This window comes from Argiope bruennichi, chromosome 5 (assembly GCF_947563725.1).
Source record: "Argiope bruennichi chromosome 5, qqArgBrue1.1, whole genome shotgun sequence".
NCBI classification, from domain to species: Eukaryota; Metazoa; Arthropoda; class Arachnida; order Araneae; family Araneidae; genus Argiope; species Argiope bruennichi.
In genome coordinates, this window is record NC_079155.1 from 47,498,792 (window position 1) to 47,521,877 (window position 23,086).

Here is a 23,086-nt window from a genome sequence, read left to right on the forward strand (position 1 = left end):
AATTGAGTTGAGGAAACATATCCCTTTCATTGACTTTTATTTCATCACCTTTTTGCTTATCTTGATGATGGGGCAAAAAGACAATTTCTTTTCAGACATAATTTTATGTATTTCTAGAGCTTATTTTTAAATCATTGTTTCTTTTATGTATTAAGTCGTTATTTCTTTCTTGTATGTGATTTATATTTTATACAATATTGTAAAGTATTTGCTTATTTCATTTAAACATTAATATTCGTGAATTGTTTAAATATTTATACTGAAAGTAATTTTCGTTTAAAAATTTCAGATATATTTATTTTTTGTGCAATATGCTGGAAAAAATTCTAGTTATTTCACTGGGCAAATTTGCAAAGTAAATACTCTGAACAGTTGAAAACAGGCACATATGTAAATGATAGAAAACATTAATAAAGTATTGACAAAATATTCTTTATTTATTAAGGAATAAAGGGACTAAAGAAATTTCTGCCAATGGTGTAAAGATTGCTTTATAGAATAAGAAATCTCTCTTAGAAAAGCAAATTTCTTAAATAGTATATATAAAGTTAATGCTAAAAAAACTGAACAAGCCAGATTTTTCTTTATTGACAAAATCTAATGCATTGCAAAAATCTGTTACAGAGAAGACTAAATAATTAAAAGAGGCGAACAGCAAAATTTTTAAAAAGAAGCATAAAATGTTGTATATGTAATTATTAAAATGTGCAGACTTTTGTACCTTAAATTTATTTTCTTATGTTCTTAACTTTTAAATTGAATGTTAATGAAGTGGAAATATAATAAAATATAATGTTAGAGGAAAACATTATATTTTATTATATAATGTTTTCCCCTAACATTGCTAGCTGTAATCTAATAAGGTAATTTTAGATATGGAATGAAAATGCTTTAATAAGATTTTTTTTAATGCAGGAAAATATTTCAAATAATTTTGTTTCACTGCTTGTAAAAAATATTCAGCAATGATTAATAGCATTCTGGATTTTTATTTATATAAAACTGGATACTTTCTTGTCCAACTTAATGGATTTCATCATGACACATAATTTTATAATCAAAACTATTATGTTAATGTTTTTTTTTCTTCCTTTCTCTAAACATGTTTGGTTTTTAAGATAAAATCTGACTCTCACCCTAAGTTGTTTATTTATATTTTTACATGCATTGAAATATTAGAGTTTTGAACAAAAAATATACATTGCAGTTTATCATATGGAAAAGAGAAAAAAACACTTAATATTTGATTGTTTTCATTCCTGCTTTGATTTGAATAATCAATAATAGCAATGGCAGATTTGGAAATCTTGCATACCTCAGAAGTGTATATTATGAGCCTTTCCCCTCTTCTTAATAAACTTTAATATCTTTTAGCTTAACATTTTAACACTTTTTAAGAAGCATGTTAATAATTTATTTTAAATTAATTTTTTTAGTATCTTTGTAAAAATATACATTTTTATTTATTTTAATTCATGACTGCCTAGCATCCTCATTTGTTGAGAATATTATTAAAACTAATGCATTGTGTTTAATAAATGCTTTAATAACCAAGTGAACATTATGAAACAGATAGGAATTTGACCAATTATATTTTATGAATTATTGATATTATCCCATATTTTTAAATCATAAATTTTATATTAAATTATTTGGCAAATGACTTAATTATATCTTTTTAATCAATTTGCATGTGACCATCTTCAGCTCAGCAATCCTAGGCAGCAGCCTTGTTAAAAATTTGTCATTTAGTACATCTGATTTTAAATTAATGGCTTTTTAAGACATGCTGCAATATTTTACTCACTACTAAATGCATATGGCTTAAATATTAATGGTTGGATTTTTTTTTTGAATAAAAAGCCCTATGTATGTATCTTTATATTTCTTATAAAGTTTTTTATTTCTTAATGCAATTAAAGAGCTTTTTAAGTTCCAATATTGTGTTTAACATTTTCCTAGGAAAGGTTGAAATGCCAAAGATTTAACATAAGTGTTAACATATTATTGAAAAACGAGTTTAAAATATCTAGTTATTCTGCATAAGCTTGCTGTATTATTTACATGTTTTTTTCAAGATCTTATTATACTGATTCAATTTTTTGAATTATATTTTTATAGGAAAAGCTCTTTAGGAAACAAAGAAGAAATTTCAGTAAGTATATCAATCTGTTGTTATAATTTATGTATTAATTAATCAATTACATTCTTTAAATACCTGTACTTACAGCGTAAGAAGAGTAATGGTGCTGTTTCTCCGTTTGCTGCTCTTTTATTTGAACTTCTGCCATATATGTCTCATGCTGCTACTTATCGAGTTCTAAGAGACTTAATATATGTTGTACAGCGTACACCAGAACTTTCACCTACGGTAACTATAAAATCCATTTTATGCTTTTCAAAAACTTATTGATGTTGATTTCCTTTTTTAAAAACTTTTTAACCTTGAAAATGTTTAGTTTAATTTTTAATTCATATTTGAAAGAAATCCTGAAAATTTTGGATTAGATTTAATTTCTAGTTTTAGTCTATATATGCATTATTTGGGAATTGACCAAATAACACATGTATAGACTGGACCATAGGCAAAAATGAAGCCAACATTTGAACCATATTCTTTCCATATATCCATCAGAATCTGTATATGGGGAACTACTTGTGTATGGAATATACTTGCTTGTATATCAGTGTCTTGAATTATTGTTTTTTATGTATTATTCTTAAGATAATTTCTTTTCTATACTTTTTAAAGTAAAATATTCTTTTTAAATTAATTTCTGAATTTAATGGTTTACAAATAATAGTGAAAAATTAAGCAGAAGCATTTATGTATTGATAGAGTTAACTGACTTATGATTCAAAACATTTAAATCTCAGGCATAATAAACAATTTTACTTATGGTTTTGGCATATAAGATAATGTTATTACTCATTATATATGATTAATTTGTCTTTAGTTAAATTACAATTTATATGAAATTGTTTTAATTTGAAGTATTTATATAATTTTACCATTTGGAAAAAAACTAAATAATTGACAATCTTTACAGGAAAAAATATGCATATAGGTTAAAAAAATATGCACACAGTGTATTGTTATTCCAATTTTTTTTTACTTAAAAATAATCATAATCTGTACTGTAAGAGCAATGCATGAAAACGGGGCTCCAACAATTTAAAAGAATTTAATAGATAACCAATTATATGATACATAACACTTACAGCTACACAACAACAATTCTATATTTAACCAAAAATAAATTTACTGCTTAACATAATTAATTCTCGAGATCGATAGGTTTTACATGCTCACAGTCTTGCAGCTAGCATCGTACTGCTGTACTTTGGGGAGGGTGTTGGGGCGGGTGGCACTTAGTTCGCGCACTGCCATTATTAGAGAGTGTTACATTCGAGGGGGTTGGTTCAATGGTATTATTAGAGTTTTACAGAACTTAAAACCTTGAATTTTATACAGATTTTATTTTAGATTTTTAGACCTATTATTTTAAATTTACTGAAAGAATAAAGAAATTTCTTTTAATTTGTTTATAAAACAGAGACTTAAATCAAATAGATTATTTTATTCTGGTAGGATGATGTCTTCTTTCATAAAACTTTATTCTTTGATCTTAACATTGAAGATTCCTTTTCTTCTAATTAAGATCTGTATATTTATAACAAATGTTTTGTTAAATGTTGTAGAAAAATATGTAACTCTCTGTTATACTGTATGTTAAAATGGTGGTAATTTAACAGTTTAAAATACTTATTAATAAATTCAAATGTTTTCATATTAAATGGAGAAGTTCATATATGAAAAAAATCCCTATAATAATAATTTAGATTTATGATATGGTAGTACAATTTTTGTCTTGAACTAATCAAATAAAATGTTTTATATTTTTCTAGCTGATTGTTGTAATTGTAAATAATATATGATATTTTGTACTTAGCTTGAAAATTTTTTTAATGAAATAAATTTTTATGTCTATTCTTTTGATTGCTTGTATTTTTCTTTTTATAGCATTAACAATTTAAAAAATCATTACAAGTATTTAAGATTCTTTTTATTTATTCATATTATTCTGTTAATTAAAGTAAAGATATATATTAAAAAGCAATTCATCACTTTTTTTTAATACTATGTTTTGGATAGATTCTGGTTGAAGCACTTTTAAATATCTACATTTGATCTGCCCTTTTTATTTGAGTGAAACCTTATTTTAATTTATTTACATTTTTGAAAGTGATTGATACATTTAATGATAATGAACATCTCCTGATTGCTATTACCATTTTGATTCCTACTGTTATATTCATATCTAATAATTATGGAAGAATTTTTACCATTATATTAACAGAAATAATTATAATCATATTTTGAAAAGTTAATCCTAATGGAAAAACTTGCTTTTCTGGTAAAGATTAAAAATAATTATTTTTCATGCCTAAGATTAATAGCTCTTTTTTTTTTCTTTTTCTTATTTAGTCTTTCAAACTTTATCTGCAAAATCTAATGTTATCGTCAGATGTATCACTTTTTCACCTTGCTTTTGATTTGCTGGTAAGAAAGTATTAATTGCTTTATTTTTATCATCATAAAATATGCTGTTTTATTTTGTAAAAGACAATTTAAAATCAGTCAAGTAATAAATTAAGAAACATATTTGTTACATTGATCATTGGAATGAGTATTTTTACTCTCAGTTCTTGCAAAAAAGAAAATCGCCTTGATGAATTTTTCATAAATGTTATTTACAACTTTTTTTTTTTAAATGACACAGTGTTTCCTATACTATATTTTAGGATTAATTTATTTAATGTTTGTAGAACTTTTTGATTGAACTGAAATAGTAATTTCTTTCTAAGCCAAATTTTTTGGAACTGTGAATTGTGATTAACATTCTCATTAAATTAATTTTGCAGTCATATATTACTTTTACAAAAAAAAAAAAAATAATCATATATTGTAATGTAGTGCTAATGATACTCCTATTTATTTCAAATCCGGGCCATTCTTTTTTATCTAATAATGAATGGGATATAGGTTTAGGAAACAAAGAAAATTATTGCTTTGATATGATGATTAATAATTTGTCTTCTGCATTCAATAAAATTTGCATAACCACTTATTTTTTGTAAAACTTTTTAAAGCTACTTTTGTTCAAAACTGTTTATAATGCATTCTATATTATGAACAAGTGGCTTTAGATAACTCTTTATTAATTTATTTAGGGCAATACTAAATAAATTAATGATTAAAATTGTAAATCATCTTATCAGTTTTTTTTCACCTTTTGTGTTAATAATAACTTTAAAGTTAATGGAGTATTTTTTAATGTTAAAATATATCAATTATGAGAAATATTTTCTTTTGTGATGTGTAATAAAAGTGTGAAATTTCAAATAATTTTGATGTCATGTTTTCCCCTCCCCTCAACTATGTCCTGAAATTGTGCATTCTTTCATTTTTTTATTACTTTTAAATATTAAACCATTAATCGAACACAAATAAGTAGCTTAAGTTGCTTTTGGAGATCCTCGGAAGTGAAAATGCTTTTTTCTTTTTTTTTAAGGATGCTTTTCATTCAGATTTATTTTCGTCTCAAGATGAAAAATTCCTTTACAAACAACTAATAAAACTGTCTACACATCCATGCCTTACATCATCTCACAGACTGTTGTTTTTAGATTGGTTGAAGACCTGCATCATGAATAGTAAAAGTGTAAGTGTTTAAAAAAGAGCTTAATATTTTTTTACTACAGTTTATTTATATTTTTATGAATTTTTTTCTACCATAATGGAGCCAGTTTATATCCATATAAAAAATATCAACATAAGGGATATCATGAATATATATATATATATATATATATATATATATATATATATATATATATATATATATATATGATTGTCTATATATTTGGGCATAATATAATTTTTTTATTAATTATTATTGAAGGGATATAAAGGGTAAATGGTATTTTATTTTTTCATAATTGAAATTAAAAAGTGATGCATAGCTATATACAAATGCATTAATATTTTATTTCTGTGATACCTCTAAAGACTGATGTCTGAGGTATCTATCTCCCCAACCCCATCTTTTTGCTTCCCCATCATTGCATCAAATACACTTTGCCACTTTAATTTTAAAAATCATTATACCTCTTGTAGGAGAAAAAAATTGTGACATTATTGAACAATATAAAAAAAAAGATGCATTTAGATATAAGATGACATGTTACTTCTGTTATGCGAGTATACAAAGGTAATCTAAAATGTATTCGACCTTGAATTTTCCTGCATACAGTAATGATGCTAGAGCGGCACTACTGTGCACAATGGAAGAAGACAACTTAATACTCATGTTTGAACTTTTTCTCCATGTTCAGGTGTCAGTTGCTGCTTGCTGGCTACTGAGTAAGGTACTATTATAAGTTTTCATCAGAATTTTGGTTTCTCTCATGATGATTAAACGAGTTGAACAAATATATGAATCAAATTTTGTCAAAATCTGGGCAATTCTCAAGCAATTAGTGACAAAAGAGTAATATCAACAAGATATTGGCCCAAAAGAGAAGACCTCTGGGCGGCGAAAAACTAGCCGTTGTGTCATGACAATGCTCCGGCTTATTCGTCACATCTAATCCAGCTCTCTTGGTGAAATACGGAATTCCAGTCGTCTCCCAACTCCCTACTCTCTAGGTTTGGCTCCTTGCAACTTTTAGTTGTTTCCAGAATTGAAGATGCCTTTGAAAGAATCTCATTTTTAGTGTAGAGAAGAGATAATGCAGAACGCGACAATGGAGATAAACACTATCAAAAGTAGTCTTTCAAGATTGTTTTCGGCAGTGGAAGGATCGGTGAATTAAGTGTGTGAAGGCACTTTTAATAATATAATAATATTTTCTATTTTCTTCCTATCTATAGAAAAAAATTGTATTGCCATAACTTATATTACTTATGATATTTGTTATGATTAATTCTAATTTTATTCTTATTATTTTTTAAATGTTGATTTATGATTAACCCTTGTCCAATGCATATACTTTTTTAGTTGATTATAATCTATCCTGTTGATGCACTGGCAATATTTTGTGCATTTAAAGAAATAGTCAGTCATCAAAACAAAAATTTATAAAAAAATACTTTAATGATAGTAATAATATAAATTACAAATATATACCTGCCATTATTTGAGTGAAAATATTTTTATGTCTTTATTTATATATATTGAAGTTTTGAAACTTATTATAATAAAGAGCTTTAAAATTAATAAAATAATTTTTCACATCTTCTTGTTTTGTTAAATTTTGGTTATCCATTTCCTGTGTCATCTCCCATCTGTTAAGGATATTTTAATCCAAAAATCTAGGTCCTCTGCATTGGGCTACAATGAAAGAGTCCAACAGGCTCAATTCAAAAAATGCTTTATTTTGCGTGAAAATCCAACACGCAGAGATAACAAAATGGTGCAGAAGATTATACAAAAACTGATTGCAGTAAACAGGAGCACACATGCAGCAAATCGGTAACAAATGTAACACTGTAACAGCACAAAGCGCTTAGAGAAAACTTGTAGAAGAGAGACTTCACATAACTATGTGTGCTTCTTGAATCATCTGCTACTCAATCACTTGAGGTGAACTCACTGCTGATTTGCTACTGACTCAATGTTCATCTCAGTACTAACTACCAGCTTCATCTCTCGACTTTTTGTAGTTTCTATGATAGGGAAAAGAATATTCTAGAAAGATAGCATAATCTGTGATTTTGCCGCCAATGCAATATGCTACTGACACATATCCATTCATCAACCATTACTATTTCTGTAAACTGTTTTCCTTACCTGGAGACTTACTGCGCAGCCAAGAAATATTACATCTTCATATCGCATCATTCTTTTAATCTCCATTTTTTGAACAACCTGATATTATTTTAAAATAATTTGTGGTTTCATTTTTTTCCTGCCTTTATTTTTGCAGTAACAATAGTTACTTTAAATTATGGTTTTTATTGCCATCATTATATTTTTGTACCATTCTATCTTTTTTTTAAAAAAATTTGTTTTACTTCATTTTTTGGAGGGTTTCCCCCCCCCCTTAAAATAAAAGACACAACTTGGCCTTTTGGCTTCTATGTAGTAAAAGTGAAAATGTAAACCTGAATGACTTTAAAAAATTATCATTTAAAAATTTGTGAAAAATTAAATAAAATATTGCATGGCGAAAATAAATTGATAAATATCAAGGATTGTTTGTGTACATATTACAAAAATAAAAAGCAATCTTCCAAATTGTGTTGGAAATAAATTTTGAAAAATTTGTAAAAATTAAAGTATGACAATTAAATTGGTATATAATTAAAAACAATTGTTCTTTAAAATGATATATAAATCATTTTCATGCAATAAGTATTCCAGAAATTTTTGGAAGAAATTTGATTAAGAAATTTGGCTTAATTTTGAAAGTTGGAAAAATCATTGTTGAGTTAGAAATGGACCCTTGAAGGACATATGCAAATTTCATGTCAATTTATGATTTCTGAGGTGTGACAGACATATGTATTTTATACTTTGTATTATTAGATAATTAATTTGTTTAAAGTTTGGATCAAAATTTTTTTTTCAAATTTAAAGAAGAATTCTTATGAGCAATTGTTTGTATATTTGTTGACTGGAGCTTTAAAAATATCCATTATTAAACATGTAAGTTATAATAATCATTAATATTTGCTGTATATTTAGAATTAATTATTTTTCTTTTACTTTCAAAAATTTCTTTACAATATAATTTTTGAAATTATTTCTTTCCAGAAAAGACATGATTTCTTATATGTCTTTACCTCATTGAAATTGCAAACAATTATTTAGTACATCCATGTATAAATAGTGAATAAATTTTAATAACTTTCTTTCCAGGATTATTTCTCTTCATTATCTCATTATCCTGATCTGAAAATTCTATTGCCTTCTCCATTTGATGGTCCTCTGACACAAGAGAAAAAGTCATGTGTTTTGGCACTTTGCATTCCTCTTAATACAAAAGAGAGTGAGTTTCTTTTATCTCTTCGAAAATTCAAGTTTCTGCTTTAAAAAAATACAGTAAATCTTATGGTGTTTTAAAAGGCTATATAGTTTTAAAAATGTTCATTCAAATTCTTCTATAGCGAAAATCGCAATTTATTTTATACGATTACAAAATAAGTGACGAAGAATTTAAATGTTTAATTTGGATGCAGTATCTTACTTCTGTATATCATTATAGTTTGGAGAGTTCATGAATTGACTGGACTTAAATTAAGAAGATACAAATAAAAATTTATTTATAACAATTATTTGCAAATATTTATATTTACTGTAAGTAAAGACAATGTAATCTATTCTTCAACAGAATACAACAGCAACACACTGCATCACTCGCAGAGCAAACAAGAGAAATGTGTAAATAGTTTATTATTTATTTATTTATTTCAAGACGCTACCTGACAAATTGGTTCAGATTTTCAGCTAAGTTTACCTAGTTTGTCATGGTCAGAAAAAAAGATAATCGCACTCCACAGTTACTCAGTGAAAGTAAAATTTCTTTTTCATCGAATGCTACAAAACTTTTATATGTTTTCAGACGATTTCCAAATTTATTGGAAAAGAGTAGAAATTTCATGACCTCAAAAATATTAAATTTGGTGTTAAAACCTCGCCAAGAAACCATTATGCTCTCTATTTACAAAATTTGTAATGTTATATGTGTCTGTGTGTGTGCCAGCAATGTTTGCATTTTGATTACTTAACATTTACTGCTTGATTATATATTTAATTTCTAATTACTAGAAGTTTCTGTAATTGATATGAAATATTATCTCAGGGAGTTTTGGAATTTTTTTTTATAAATGTATTTTGAATTTTATAAATTGCTTTGCAAGATTAAGAAATCTGTAAAAATTGACTAAAAATTCTATTCTATGAAATTATTCTGTAAAAATAAGTAATTTAACTAACATAACAGTTTATGAAATATGATTAAATGCTTTTGAATATTTTATTCAATAATTTTTTAATTACATTCAGTTTAATTCCATGAAGCTTTTAATTCAAATATCTTACTGTTATTTCTTTTTATTCATGATCTTATAACATTATATAAATGCACTATCTCATTTTAATAAAGATTTTTTTTTTTTTTTTTTTTTTTTTTTTTTAGATTTAGCTACTGATTTTTTAAATGAGACTGTCAGTGGATTAATCAAATGTTCCTTTCTATCCGGTGGAACAAAGGCTGCTCCTTCTTTGTTTCGAATTTTGTTTGTGTATTTTTCTTCTCAAAATTCTGAGTTGATGCATAATTCTATGTATAGGTAAGCTGTGTCTTTCGATGCTAAATGCTTTGTTTTTTCTAAATATTGTGGATTTTGATTTTCCTGATAAATTTTATAGACATTATTGGTTGTTTTTTAAAAATAAAATATTGTTTTTTTTCTTTTGTTAAATTAAAAAGAAAAAAATTTATGTTAAAATTTAAAATTCAATGTTGTTATGTTAAAATTTAAAATTCAATGTTGTTATGTTATAATTTACTCACTAGAATTTAAAATTATAAATTGATATTGTTTAAAGATATTTTTTATTTCTTTTATTATAGTATATATCCATTCTTATCATGATCCAATAAAAGATTTTTCAATCTTTAGAAATGAACATATAGTGGAAAAAAAATGCTTTAAATGATGAAAATAATTATATTTTATGTTATTCGAATAAATAGATATATTTTTCAAAACTTTACGAAATCTAATTTTTTATACAGTCTTCAGTCCTATTAATCACATTTAATAGAGTATTCTTGATGCTGAAACTTAAAAAAAAATCTATGATGAAAATTGACCAAGTTATGAAATATTGAAAAACACTATTTTAAACGAATGTTACTATCAAATTCTCTGGCTCAAGATTGATTTGAAGGGATTGTTTGCAAAATAAAATTATGTACTGCTATGTTGCTTTTAAAAATTATTCCTTAAAATAAATTTGTACATGACTTTTATATAGGTTGAACAGCTTTTTTTATTGTTAGAGTTGGGGAAACTATGTAAAAAATTGAAAATTTGTAATTTTCTTTAGAAATACATTTATTAACTCGGGTAATGTTAAATCCTATTCTCTTGCCATATATTTTTTTCCAACTGGAATTATATGGTGGTTTAGAAATTAGTTCTTGGGCCACGATAAGAGAACATTGTATATATCTATATAAATTGTTTTAATAATTGGTTATGAGAGTTCTAATATAGTTTATTTTATGTTATTTTATTTTTTGCTTAATTAGTGGTCATATTTCTTTTATAATTTATTTTTTTGTTTCATTTCTGTAAAAATTGGTGTATCTCTTAAGCCTTAATTTCAGGGGATTTTTGGGTCACAAGGGGTCAATACTGTTGGACTAAGGTCAGATTTCTCACAGAAAAAATAATTTTGAATCCCTGCCTGAGGGTGACCCTTGAGAAAGTCTTCAGGCTGGATTCTTATTGTATTTGGTTTAATTTTGATTCTATTTTTTCCCTTTTAACTTATTATTATTTTTTTATTACTAGTTAGTCTAGATTCATCTGTGTTTTAGTAGTAGCTACATTTGCTCTCTCTAAATATAATGGTACTTTTTTTATTTTTTAAATTTTTACGAAATAATTTTTTAGTTTCGTTTCCGATATAATTTTAATTTTTGATTACTTATATATATGTATTGTCATGTTCGTATTTTTAAATGAATAAATATTTTTAAGTAATGGCTATTTTTTAATCCAACCTTCTATCTAATTATTAATACCTGGGAAGTGCAAAAAATTATGGAGAAAGTTCTTATTTTATACTTCTGTTATTTATTTCCCTACTTTTTAAAATTTAGATTGCTTTCTGGAATAATGAAAACTTCTCCTCATCTTATGCCTTATGCTTTGAGCTTCTTACAAGCAGTGAAAAGTGAATGCCTGGAAAGGTATTGGAAGTTATTTATTATTTTTTTTTTCTTTAAAAACTTTGAATAGTTTTTCTTAAATATATTTTTGATTACTTATTCCTGTTGATTAATATTTTAGTTAATTTTTGGCTTAAATTAAGTTATTCAATATTAATTATTTGTTAAATACTGATAAGTTCATTTTCATGAAGGTGAATATAGCAACCAGACATATAAATTCTTTAAAAGGTATGTAATGAGGTATGTAAGAACATTGTTTCTTTGCACAGTTAGTAACATAGTAAGGAAGAGAAATTTATAGACACTCTTAATGGAAACCAGGTCAATAACCCTCAACGTGGTAACCATTAGGTGATAAAAATGAACATTCTGGAAAATACGAAGATTTTGAATTTATCTCTACTAGAAACTGATATTTGAAATTCTTTTAGAAAATACGATGCGCTGTTGGAAAAATCTACATGAATATGAGTGGCTAAAGATATTCAGTCACATGAATTGTCTCTTTTAAATGTTATTGCTTTATGATGGATCTATGTTTAGTTAAAAATTTGTTTTTTGTGCTTGTGTTACAGTTCCTTTAAATGGTGCCCTTGATGCTTCGGTTGTGGTTTGGTTTTCTATCTACATGTCATGGGTGTTTTTTTTATATTGGGTGTGTGTGAAATACAGCCTCATTATCCATTATCATGCTTGTTGGATTCTTTAAAATGTGTACCACCTAGATGATTTCCCCCTTACCAATACTTTTGGTTTATGTTATTGATTATATGAGATTGTATTAGTTGTTTTTAATAATTACTTTATTATCATTTTATTATAACTGGGGAATTCAGCTATATCATTGATATGCTTACATAATTAAAAAAGTATAACTAAATGAATGAAATATTTCTTTTAGTTTTTGAATATAAAACCTGTCTAAAGCATTTACGAATCTTTTGTAAATTGCATGAAGATGTTAGTTGTTAATGTAGTATTGTTGAAAGAAGGATCCTTTGTTTTGTCATGGAATTAAAAGAATTTCAAAATTGAGTCATCATTTTCCCTTTGCTAAAATATCTGATTACTTATCGGGAGATTCATTATATTAAAGCAGTTATGCACAATAAGATGGTATGCAATTGCCTGATTATCTACTTATTTTGATAATTATCTGATGATTTGTAATTGCTTGTTTGAAATAAAATAATCATGAAATAAAATTGTTGTTGTTGTTGTTTTATTAAATTATTTTTTTTAATATTAAATGATGAATATTTTACAAAATTTATGTTTAAAACATTCAGTTCAATTTTAAAACTTTTTTTTTATTAAATCTGATTCAATAATACTTTCTTAATTTAAATTGTGGAATTAAAAGTCATGATTTTTTTTTCCTCAGCAAGTTTCATGAACGACTTTTGGGCCATTTAGTTGAGCATATTTTAAGCATCCCAATGAAACAGTTCTGTAGTAATTTGCAGTGTTACTTGGCTGTTCTAGAAAATGCTTCTCAGGAATGTGCTTCCATTAGCAGACCAAGAGTGAGATGTTTTCTTTTTTCTTAGGCTGTAACCTTTGTAAAATCTTTTAATATATTTTCACTGTAAGTTATTTTAATTTATTTTGACATAATAAGCACTTTCTTTAAAAATTCTTCTGTGTGATTTTAATATTTTCTAATTAATATGTGTTCCTAATAAATTTGTATTATTGATCTATATGTATATCATTGTGGTTTATGTAACAATTCATATTTATTATACCGACTTTTCAAGTTTGCCTTAAATGTAATACACTAACGTATTTGGTGTCATTCTTTTTAAAATTTGTCCATCTTTATCAAAATATAGTATAACTACAGAATTAAAAATAAAAAAAAATTAAAATCTTAAGTTTCAAATTTAGCAATTATGTGTATTGGACCAGAATTCCTTTATTGTAATATATTTGTATTATATCTGTTTATCATTTTTTCCTTCGTTCAGAGATGTATTCTTAAGAATTTTTTATGTTAAACTTATTTATATGGTGGCATGAAGTTTTTTTTTTGTTTGCTCATCAGTGACATAGTGATTGATTAAAATGCTTCAAAGTGCAAAGATGTAAGAATTGCAAATCTGATTAGGAAGATAATCAATTCTAATAATCTGTGCTCTTAAACGACATTAATGAAAACACTTGTAGAATTGATGTGTGCTTTAGCAAGGAATTTCTTATATTTGTCGAGTTGATTACTGGAGCTCCCCCTCCCCCTCCTGACTCTAAGCTAAACACAAATGTAGACCAATATCCTTTGAAAGTCAGTGCTGGAAAGCAACTCATTCCCATCTCAAAGCTAAATCACCTTCTATTTCATTTATTACTGAAGTTTCCCACGTCATTTTAATCGATACAAGATAATACCTTGCTTTCTCTTTGTCCCATACCCTTGACTTATGAACTAGTCTAAGTATGCTAGAAAATCATAGAACTTTTGTATTTTTATTTCAGGTTGAATAATATATGAAAAAGCACTCTAAATTTCTACCTTATTAGCATAATAATAATTTATTAAATTTAAAATGCATAATTTCTAGATTTTAATCATTCATTATAAACTTATTATATTTACAATGATGTGATTTTTTTTTACAGTAAAAGTTACATTTTGAAAGAAGCCAAGTATTTAAAATTTGTATTTTCTGACCAAATAAAAATTTTTTTATGAAATTTATAAGTAAACTTTTTTAAAATAATATAATTTATTTTTCAGGCTGTCCTTAAACTTTTGCAAAAGTTACTTAATAATACAGAATTAAATTTAAGAAATGCATGGTTAATTGGAAATGATATGCTTTCTATTTGCCGTTCCTTTATGAAGCATCATGATGTGCAGATATTTTATTATGGTAAGTTTTCAGCAATTTTAAAATATTATTTGGGTTGAGGGGTGGGGGTTGAAATCTAGTTTTGTGTGCCTTTCACATCTCCAATAGAGCCAGGTCACCATAATCAAAATGGCAGGCAAGATAAACAATGCCATAAAATGTTCAAGTGATCAATTTTTTATTCATTAATTTATTTTTTACTTTCTTGTAAAGAAAAAATATAGCAATCCTCCAAAAAATACAAACTCGAAATTTTGATGAATCTCCATGTTTCAAACCTCTCTAAATTCGAAAAACACATTTTTTGGACAGAGGAACTCTGTCTGTCCGATTGTTCGAATATAAATTAAAGTCATAACTACAGAACGATCAGAGCTAGATGGATAAAATTCGGCTCACACATTTAACATCTATAGTGTAGATACCTATCAAGTTCTGCGTCAAATCAATGACGGATTGATCGTCTGTTGGTCTGTAGTTTCAGAAATAAACAAATGCGATATCTCTAAAACGCAATGGCTTAAATCTCTCAAATTTGGTACGAGATTTTGTGACTGCAATTGTAGTTCTGTGTCATATTTGTGTTTCGGTCGATTGAGAAAAACGTGTCTAAAGCCCGAATTCGATTTTCGGATACTGTTAATTGCATGCAAGGGAATAATCATTGAAAAATTCGTCAATGGTGACAAATGGATTTAGTAAAAATGCTAAATTTACGCCAAAAGTTAATATTTCATAACTATTGTTCACCAATACCATGTATGATGTTCTTTGGTATGACTAGTTTGGATTAATTTTTCATTTGGATAGGGAATAATTTGGAAATTTTTGTGAAAAATCGGCATATTTTCTAAGTAAAGTGGATGTCGTTTTGTCGTCTTGATATAGGCGGCATTAAAAGTTTCACGAAGTGTGTCTGTTTCCGTTAAAATGCCAAGACTTTAAAATGAAATTAAAAAAAAAACTGCGAAATTAAGAAACACGGTTTCAGAAAGCTCGTACTGATGCTTTTAATTTTCATTTCGGAAAAAATTCGCAAACAGACGATTTTATTTAAAATATATAAATTCATTAGAAATTGCAAAAGAAAAAAATAACTTAAAGTTTCATAGGTATCTTTAAAAATAGCACTAAAATGTTTTTATGTTCATTCAATTATTAATTATGAGAAATTAAATACAGCATTTAATTAAATTCTTTAATCGACATTTATTTGTCAACTACTTTTAATTTTCTGTTCTCTCAAAATTCATTTAACTCAACAAGGAAAACCATCTGTAAACAAATCATTATTAGGATTGCTAGAAAAAGTATTCTGCATGCTTGTCAACAGGGGGACTACACTTACAACTCAAGATGGTACACTAAGCTAGATTTCAAAAAGACAGAACTAAGAGAAACCATACTGATTTTCCGCCAAATAGTGCCAAACAGTATTAAATTCGCCAAATATTAATTAATGAATACAGTTAGGTTTCTATATTTGGCAATTTATTACTTTAAAAAATTATAGTAACTACTGTATTCCTTAGTTTATCTTTTAAACTTCTTTTTATTTTATTGCCCCACCCCCTCCCATTAGAGTATTATAGTGAATTTTATTATTTATTTTTCTTCTTTTAGATTTGGCTGAAGTATTATGTTTAGTGGCACAAAATATTGATGATGCAGATGTAAAGGACAGAGCTAAGATTTATTACAGTATGCTTACCTCATTATCCAACATAAAAGTAAATAAAATTTTTGAATTTTTTTTTTGAAGACTTTCTTTTGATAACTTTACTTTATAACTATTACAATATTTGATGCATTCATTTTTGTAGATTCAAGCCATTTTTCAACTACATTCTTCAGAAAAGGATGTTACTAGTGCCTTAAGTTCTTTTGTAACTGGTAAGTTTCATATGGCAAGATGTATATTTCAAATAAAGCATAAGAAATGTAAATAGCCCAAACTCATTACTTCTTTACTTTCATTTATGATAACTCATGTCCATCATTAATAACATGTTTTGTCCATTTTTTAAATGTCATGCTTTAGTACTTTAAAATAAGTTTTACTTTTTAATATTACTCTCTTTTTTTTTATTTATTAATATTATGTTGAAAAAATTAGATTTAAATTTAGATATTTTTATTTATGATTTTTTTCCTTTCTGATTAAATATTTAAACAATGAAATGTTTAATTGGTTTATGATGCATAAATTTTATTGCTAATTCATTCACAAATTTTTAAAGCTATTGAAAAATTGAAAATTTGTAAAATCTAAGTATATCCTTTTATTTTATACATTTTTTTAAAAATTTTATCATTTATGTTGAAAAGCTCTTATATGTCAAAGGTAGTTTCTCTGTCATAGATTCTTTTTAATACTTTTTTTGGACCTAAATTTGAATTCATTTAATTGAATATAAACATAAAAAATATTGATTTGCAAAACAGAAATTTACAAATGTTAATTATGAATTCCTCAATGCAGAAGAGAGGAAAATAAATTACCCGTAACAAACATAATAATATTATTATGTTATTTATTCTCTGTGTATCTACATAGTTAATTATGGCTTTTAGAATATCTCAAATTAAAACAAAAACTAAATTAACTTCATTGGTTTATTTGGAAAGAAAGATGAGGAAAAATGTTGATTGATCCTTGAATATATTACAATATTTTTATACAGTTTGCCAGTATTTTTATATGCTATCAATTTAAAATTCTTCCATATTAAATTTGTCTTTCATAGAATCATGCTATAAATCTTTTTGTCTTGCTTTTTCTTATCATAATATTATAGCCTATTTTTAAATACATGTAATAAAGTATTCATAGGTATTCAGTAAAAGATACAAAAAATTAATTTCAACTCATTTACTCCAGAGTGGGGTTTTTCTGATTTGCTTTTGTAAGGAAAAAAGCTTACTCTAGATATGAATATCTTTGTTATATTGATTGTAACAAAAATTTTAGTATCAAATAGTATATCAGTTTTCTGTGTTCTGTATCTTCATGTCAGAATTGTACTTAGTTAGAATCATATCATGGGCCGCGGTGGCCTGGTGGTAAGGTCTCGGCTTCGGAACCAGAGGGTTTCAGGTTTGAAATCCGATTTCGCCAAAGAACGTCATGTAAGCAGGCCTGGTGCACGTTAAAATGTCCTACCACTGGTGTTACCTGGTGTGGAAGAGGGGAGTGTCAACTCAGGTGTCGTCCTCGTCATCTGACCGTGGTTCAAAATTACGAGGTCCGTCCCAAAATAGCCCTAGTGTTGCTTTAAAACGGGATGTTAATAAAACTAAATTAAACTAAAGAATCACAACATGCTCTTAATGAAATTGAAATTCCTTTTTTCATGTCAGATTAATAAACTGAATATTTAAATAATTCATCATTTCTATATATTCATTCTGTATTACATATTCTTATATAATATTTAATTATATAGAAATATGAGAATGATATTAATCAAATATCTCTTATTTCTCTTCTTCTATGAATTTATTAATCAACCCCTTTACATTCAATATTCTGTCATATTTTTTCCTAAAATTAGAGAAAGAAATTGCCAACTTTTTTTTAGCATCTGCATGTAATTGTGCAATTATTCATAAAATTATTCATTTTAAATATTTTGGAAATTTTCATCATAATGCAAATTAAGATGGATACAAGACAATGTGATCATATCAAGCTTTTTAAGAACTGCCTAAAAAGGGAGTAAAAAAAATTCTTACGTTGTATTATCTGATATAGCTAGATCATATGGAATTAGAACCATTAACAATTGTTGAGCTGGAGTATCTCTGAAGCCTTCTTCAATACTGATGAAATCAAATAACATTATCAAGATGCAAAGAGGAATAAACATTGGTATTGCTTTCAATATTGTATATAATTGATGTTTTATTACATTCATAGTATTACAAATAATAAAATTATTTTTTAACATTGGGGATAAATATTTTTGGGGAGTATTAATTCAGTGCTTAAATTAAGTAACATCATTTTCCGAAATCTCCCCATCTTGTTTTAGCTATATGGGGGAAATCTGATTGGAGTTCTTTTGTGAGCTGTTCTTGCAAAATGTGTTGATTGAATAAATTGCCATTAAATAGCATTCTATATTTTCTTTTAGATATTATCAGCTGGGAAGCTCTGGTAATATCAGATAGTATGATCTTGTCATGACTAATATGTATGTTAATATATTTGCCATAAAATGGTTATGATTGAATATTTAATAATTATAATTGATTGTAATGGATGTTACAAACATAGGAAGAATTCTTAACAAATTTTAACTTCCATTGCATTTATAAAACAATGTATTACTTGTATATGCACAGTTTCACTTACAAATGGTTGTATAGGTATTATTGAAATGTTATTCACCTTTTAAGTCTTCCAATTAAAAAAAAATAATATTGTGTTTGAAAATATTTATAATATTCATACTGTTTGCTTTCATTTAGAGAATGATGCTCACCAGTTTGTTTCTAGTATTCAGAAACTGACACAGCCAATATTACAGCTAATCAGGTATTAAATTATTTACTTCTTTGATCATTTCTTTAAACTAGCAAATAAAATCTAATATTGCCTAAATTTTCCGTTTTCTTTTATTTAAGTAAATATATATATATATATATATATATATATATATATATATATATATATATATATATATATATATATATATATACAAAAGTATTAGAATCAAGTTAATAGGAAAAACAAAAACCAAATAAAAATTAAACCAAAAAAATTATTAAAAAATATTAAAAAAGAATCCCGCCTGAAGACTTTTTCAAGGGTCACCCTCAGGCAGGGATTCAAATAAAGGGATTTTTTCTGTGAGGACATACAGACATTAAGTCTAATAATGATTCCTCGTGACCCGAAAATCCCCCGAAATTATGCTCAAGAGATATACCATTTTAACAGAAAGGAAATACAAAATAACAAATTAGAAAAAAACCACAAAGTAAAAATACAATAAAAACAATAACAATAAAAACAAAAACAGCATTAAAATTAAAATTAAAATTAAAAACGAAAAGGCCAAGACATACCATCCAACAGTGAACGAAACTTTAAACAATCGATTGTGATTTCCTGTTTTTGAAAGTTAACGGTAAATTATGTAAACAGAGGTAGGCACCCAGCGCCATCTATTGAGTGATCCAATATGCAAGTAAATTTCTATTTTTATTTAAGCCAAAAGATTAATCCCAAACCATACCTTGTTTAATTAAAAAATTGACATTACAGTAATTTCTAGGAAAATCATTTTTAATTAAATTTTTAAGGAGGATATTTGATGCTTCAATATAAGAATTTTTATTATTGCAAACCCTTTTGATCCTGTTAACTTGTGAGAAAATAAGATTTTTGAAAATTTTAGAGTTTAGATTGGAATGGTAGTTACATAGTTTTGTTATTTTAAAGTTGAAATCATCCCTTTTATCGTATATACCAACTATTGTTTTATCATTAGCAATTTCGATTTTTAAATCTAGAAAGGTAGCCTCAAGTTGATTTATATTTGTATCTTTTAGAATTAAATCTTTTGGATAGCAATTAGTAATAATATTAGTATTGTCGAAGTTAATCAAAAGTAGGTCATCAATATATCTCCACCCGTTTATTAAATTATATTTAATTATTTTTTTCTCATAGTAATGCAGGAAAATATTAGCTAAAGCACTTGAGAAAGCTGTCCCCATTGGAATGCCCTTGACTTGTTTATAAAAATTAATACCATTAAACACGTAATTTTCAGTAATATTAAAATTACATAACTCAAGCCAGTTATTTTTAGGAATGATATTTTCATTTAAATATTCGTCATATATAAAAGTGCAGACCTTTATTAATTTTTCATGAGGTAGATTAGTGTATAAATTTTCGAAATCAAAAGTATTAAGTTTATTAATGTTGTTATCTTTAAGAAAATCCAATACTTCTTTGTTACTAGAAATAATAAAGTTGTCTTCATTTTTTATTTTGTCCAGGATAATTTTTAAGTATTTAAAGAAATGTTTACCCGTATAGTAATTATAACTACCAGTGCTACAGGTTACGAATCTGAATTTTAATGGATTTTTATGAAATTTAACTGTTGGGAATAAATAAGGATAGTTAAGAGAGCAAGTCTTAGTTTTGGTTTTTTTTTGCGAAAGCTAGCATTCTTTTATCTAATTCCTTTTTCCCGGTGTTCTTTAACATATAAGTTGCATTAGAGTTATATTCATTAATTAAAAGTTCTTTATAATAATATTTACAAATTAAACAGAAATTATTTGCTGATTTATCTATTACTGTAATAACAAATTTTTCTTTTAAATTTTTTATTTCATTTTTTAATGTTTTACTAAAATAAATCCCACGTTCTTTAGATCTGTCAAAATCAGTATTCAATTTTATTTTAATTTCCTTTAAAATTCTCACTTTCCATTCCCCGAAACCTTCCGCAGGCCAGTGGTATTTTCTAGATAATTTGGCAATAAAAACATCCAAATCATTACCAATAGAAATCAAAATTTTGTTATGGTTTATTTTTTCTCTTAATCTAAATTTTGTTCCTCTTCCCATATATATATATATATATATATATATATATATATATATATATATATATATATATATATATATATATATATATATATATATATATATATTTGTGTGTGTGTACAACATCTCGTCTATGCATTCAAACCTGCACTCTGCTTCAACCATATATATATATATATACTGGTGTGTAAAACTTAAGCAACAATGCAAATTTTAAGCAAGTAGCCATGAAATTGCAGAAAAGAGATTATTGCGATCAGTACAATGAACACGCAATTCAGTAGAAAGGTGATGAGCATGCAAATGTCAGGAACAAAACACCATAGGTGACGTGAGTGTACGCAAAACGTCTACAGCCGGTGCGCGCAGCTCAAGACTACAAAAATAGGAAGAACAAATGCGCAATTAAAGACATTCGCTGCAAGTGCAAGTTCTTTCGTGAAATATGGCTAGAAGAAATCAGTCGGACGACTTCACATGTGGAAGAATGATCTGAAAGCTGGAGGAGGGGCGCAATTTGACCAGTGTAGATGAAGACTTCGGAATCTACAAAAGTGTCATTTCGCACACTTGGAAAGTCTTCCAAACCATAGGTGCAGTTGTTAGAAAGGTTGGCAGTGGCCGCCCTTAGGAAAACCCGATAAGTTTATACTGCAGGTGAAAAGAATCCGATATCAGTCAACAAGCGCCACTGCTCAGCAACTGTGTACAGCAACAGGGCGACAAGTGTCGCGGTTTTCTGTGGCCAGACGCCTTCACAAAGGTGGACTATTCACGCACCGCCCTGAACGCTGCATCCCTTTGAAAGTTAGCCATCAGTGGCATGGTTTAGAGTCGTGTAAGGAGCACAAAAACTGGACAACTCATCAATGGAATCGTGTCCTCTTTACAGATGAGAGTCGCTTCAGTGCCACAAGTGATTCTCAAAGTCGTTTGATTTAGAGAGAGGTCGGAACACGTTTTCATCCCAGTAACATCACAGAAAGACGCTACAGTGGTCCTGGAGTTGTGGTCGGGGAGGAATTATGCAGAACGGGCGGACTGAGCTCCACGTGCTCGACAGAAGTTCTGTGACTGTAGATCGCTATTGTAAGGAGGTGATCCTACCGCATATGCGTCTGTTCCATTTGGCCAGACTTCATTTTTATGGATGACAATGCACGGTCACAAGACTGCTGATGTTCAGCAGCTACTGGAAAGTGAAGATATCACTCGAATGGATCGGCCAGTATTCTCTCTTGATTTAAATCTCATAGAGCATGTGTGGGATACTTTGGTGAGACGCCTTGCGGCACGATTACATCCTCCGGGGAACACCCAACAACTGAAACAGATATTGATTGAGGAATAGATGTTCTTATCTCAAGAACTGTTGGAAAAATCTGGTGCTGAGTATGGAGAGACGGTGCGAAGCAACCAGGGCATTAAGGGAAGGGCATATCCCACACTAAGGAACATCTGCTTTTTGTTCTTCCTCTTGGACAAATAATTATGTGTAACGATTCTACGAGTTCAATAAAGCCTCCCCCCCCCTTTTTTTTTGTTTAATTCTGTGCTATATGCATTGTATTCACTTTTGCGTAGCTATGCTGTCGTCATCCTTTAAGTACAAAATGCTGTCTGTCATTTCTGAATTTCATGTCTCTCAGATTATTTATCGTGGAGTTATGGCTAAAGAAAAAAC

General features: G+C 27.2%; 1 protein-coding gene across 1 annotated transcript in view; it reads left to right on the forward strand.

Annotated features, from left to right (window-relative positions):
* LOC129969316 (AP-5 complex subunit beta-1-like) overlaps nucleotides 1–23,086 on the forward strand; it is a 45,667-nt gene that overhangs the window by 13,405 nt on the left and 9,176 nt on the right. Inside the window, exons 6-17 of the mRNA XM_056083834.1 lie at nucleotides 2,122–2,155; nucleotides 2,231–2,371; nucleotides 4,490–4,564; nucleotides 5,577–5,726; nucleotides 8,928–9,057; nucleotides 10,207–10,360; nucleotides 11,905–11,994; nucleotides 13,361–13,502; nucleotides 14,714–14,849; nucleotides 16,452–16,558; nucleotides 16,652–16,721; nucleotides 19,302–19,368. Coding sequence (XP_055939809.1) covers nucleotides 2,122–2,155; nucleotides 2,231–2,371; nucleotides 4,490–4,564; nucleotides 5,577–5,726; nucleotides 8,928–9,057; nucleotides 10,207–10,360; nucleotides 11,905–11,994; nucleotides 13,361–13,502; nucleotides 14,714–14,849; nucleotides 16,452–16,558; nucleotides 16,652–16,721; nucleotides 19,302–19,368 — 1,296 coding nt within the window. The remainder of the gene's footprint in view (nucleotides 1–2,121; nucleotides 2,156–2,230; nucleotides 2,372–4,489; nucleotides 4,565–5,576; nucleotides 5,727–8,927; nucleotides 9,058–10,206; nucleotides 10,361–11,904; nucleotides 11,995–13,360; nucleotides 13,503–14,713; nucleotides 14,850–16,451; nucleotides 16,559–16,651; nucleotides 16,722–19,301; nucleotides 19,369–23,086) is intronic.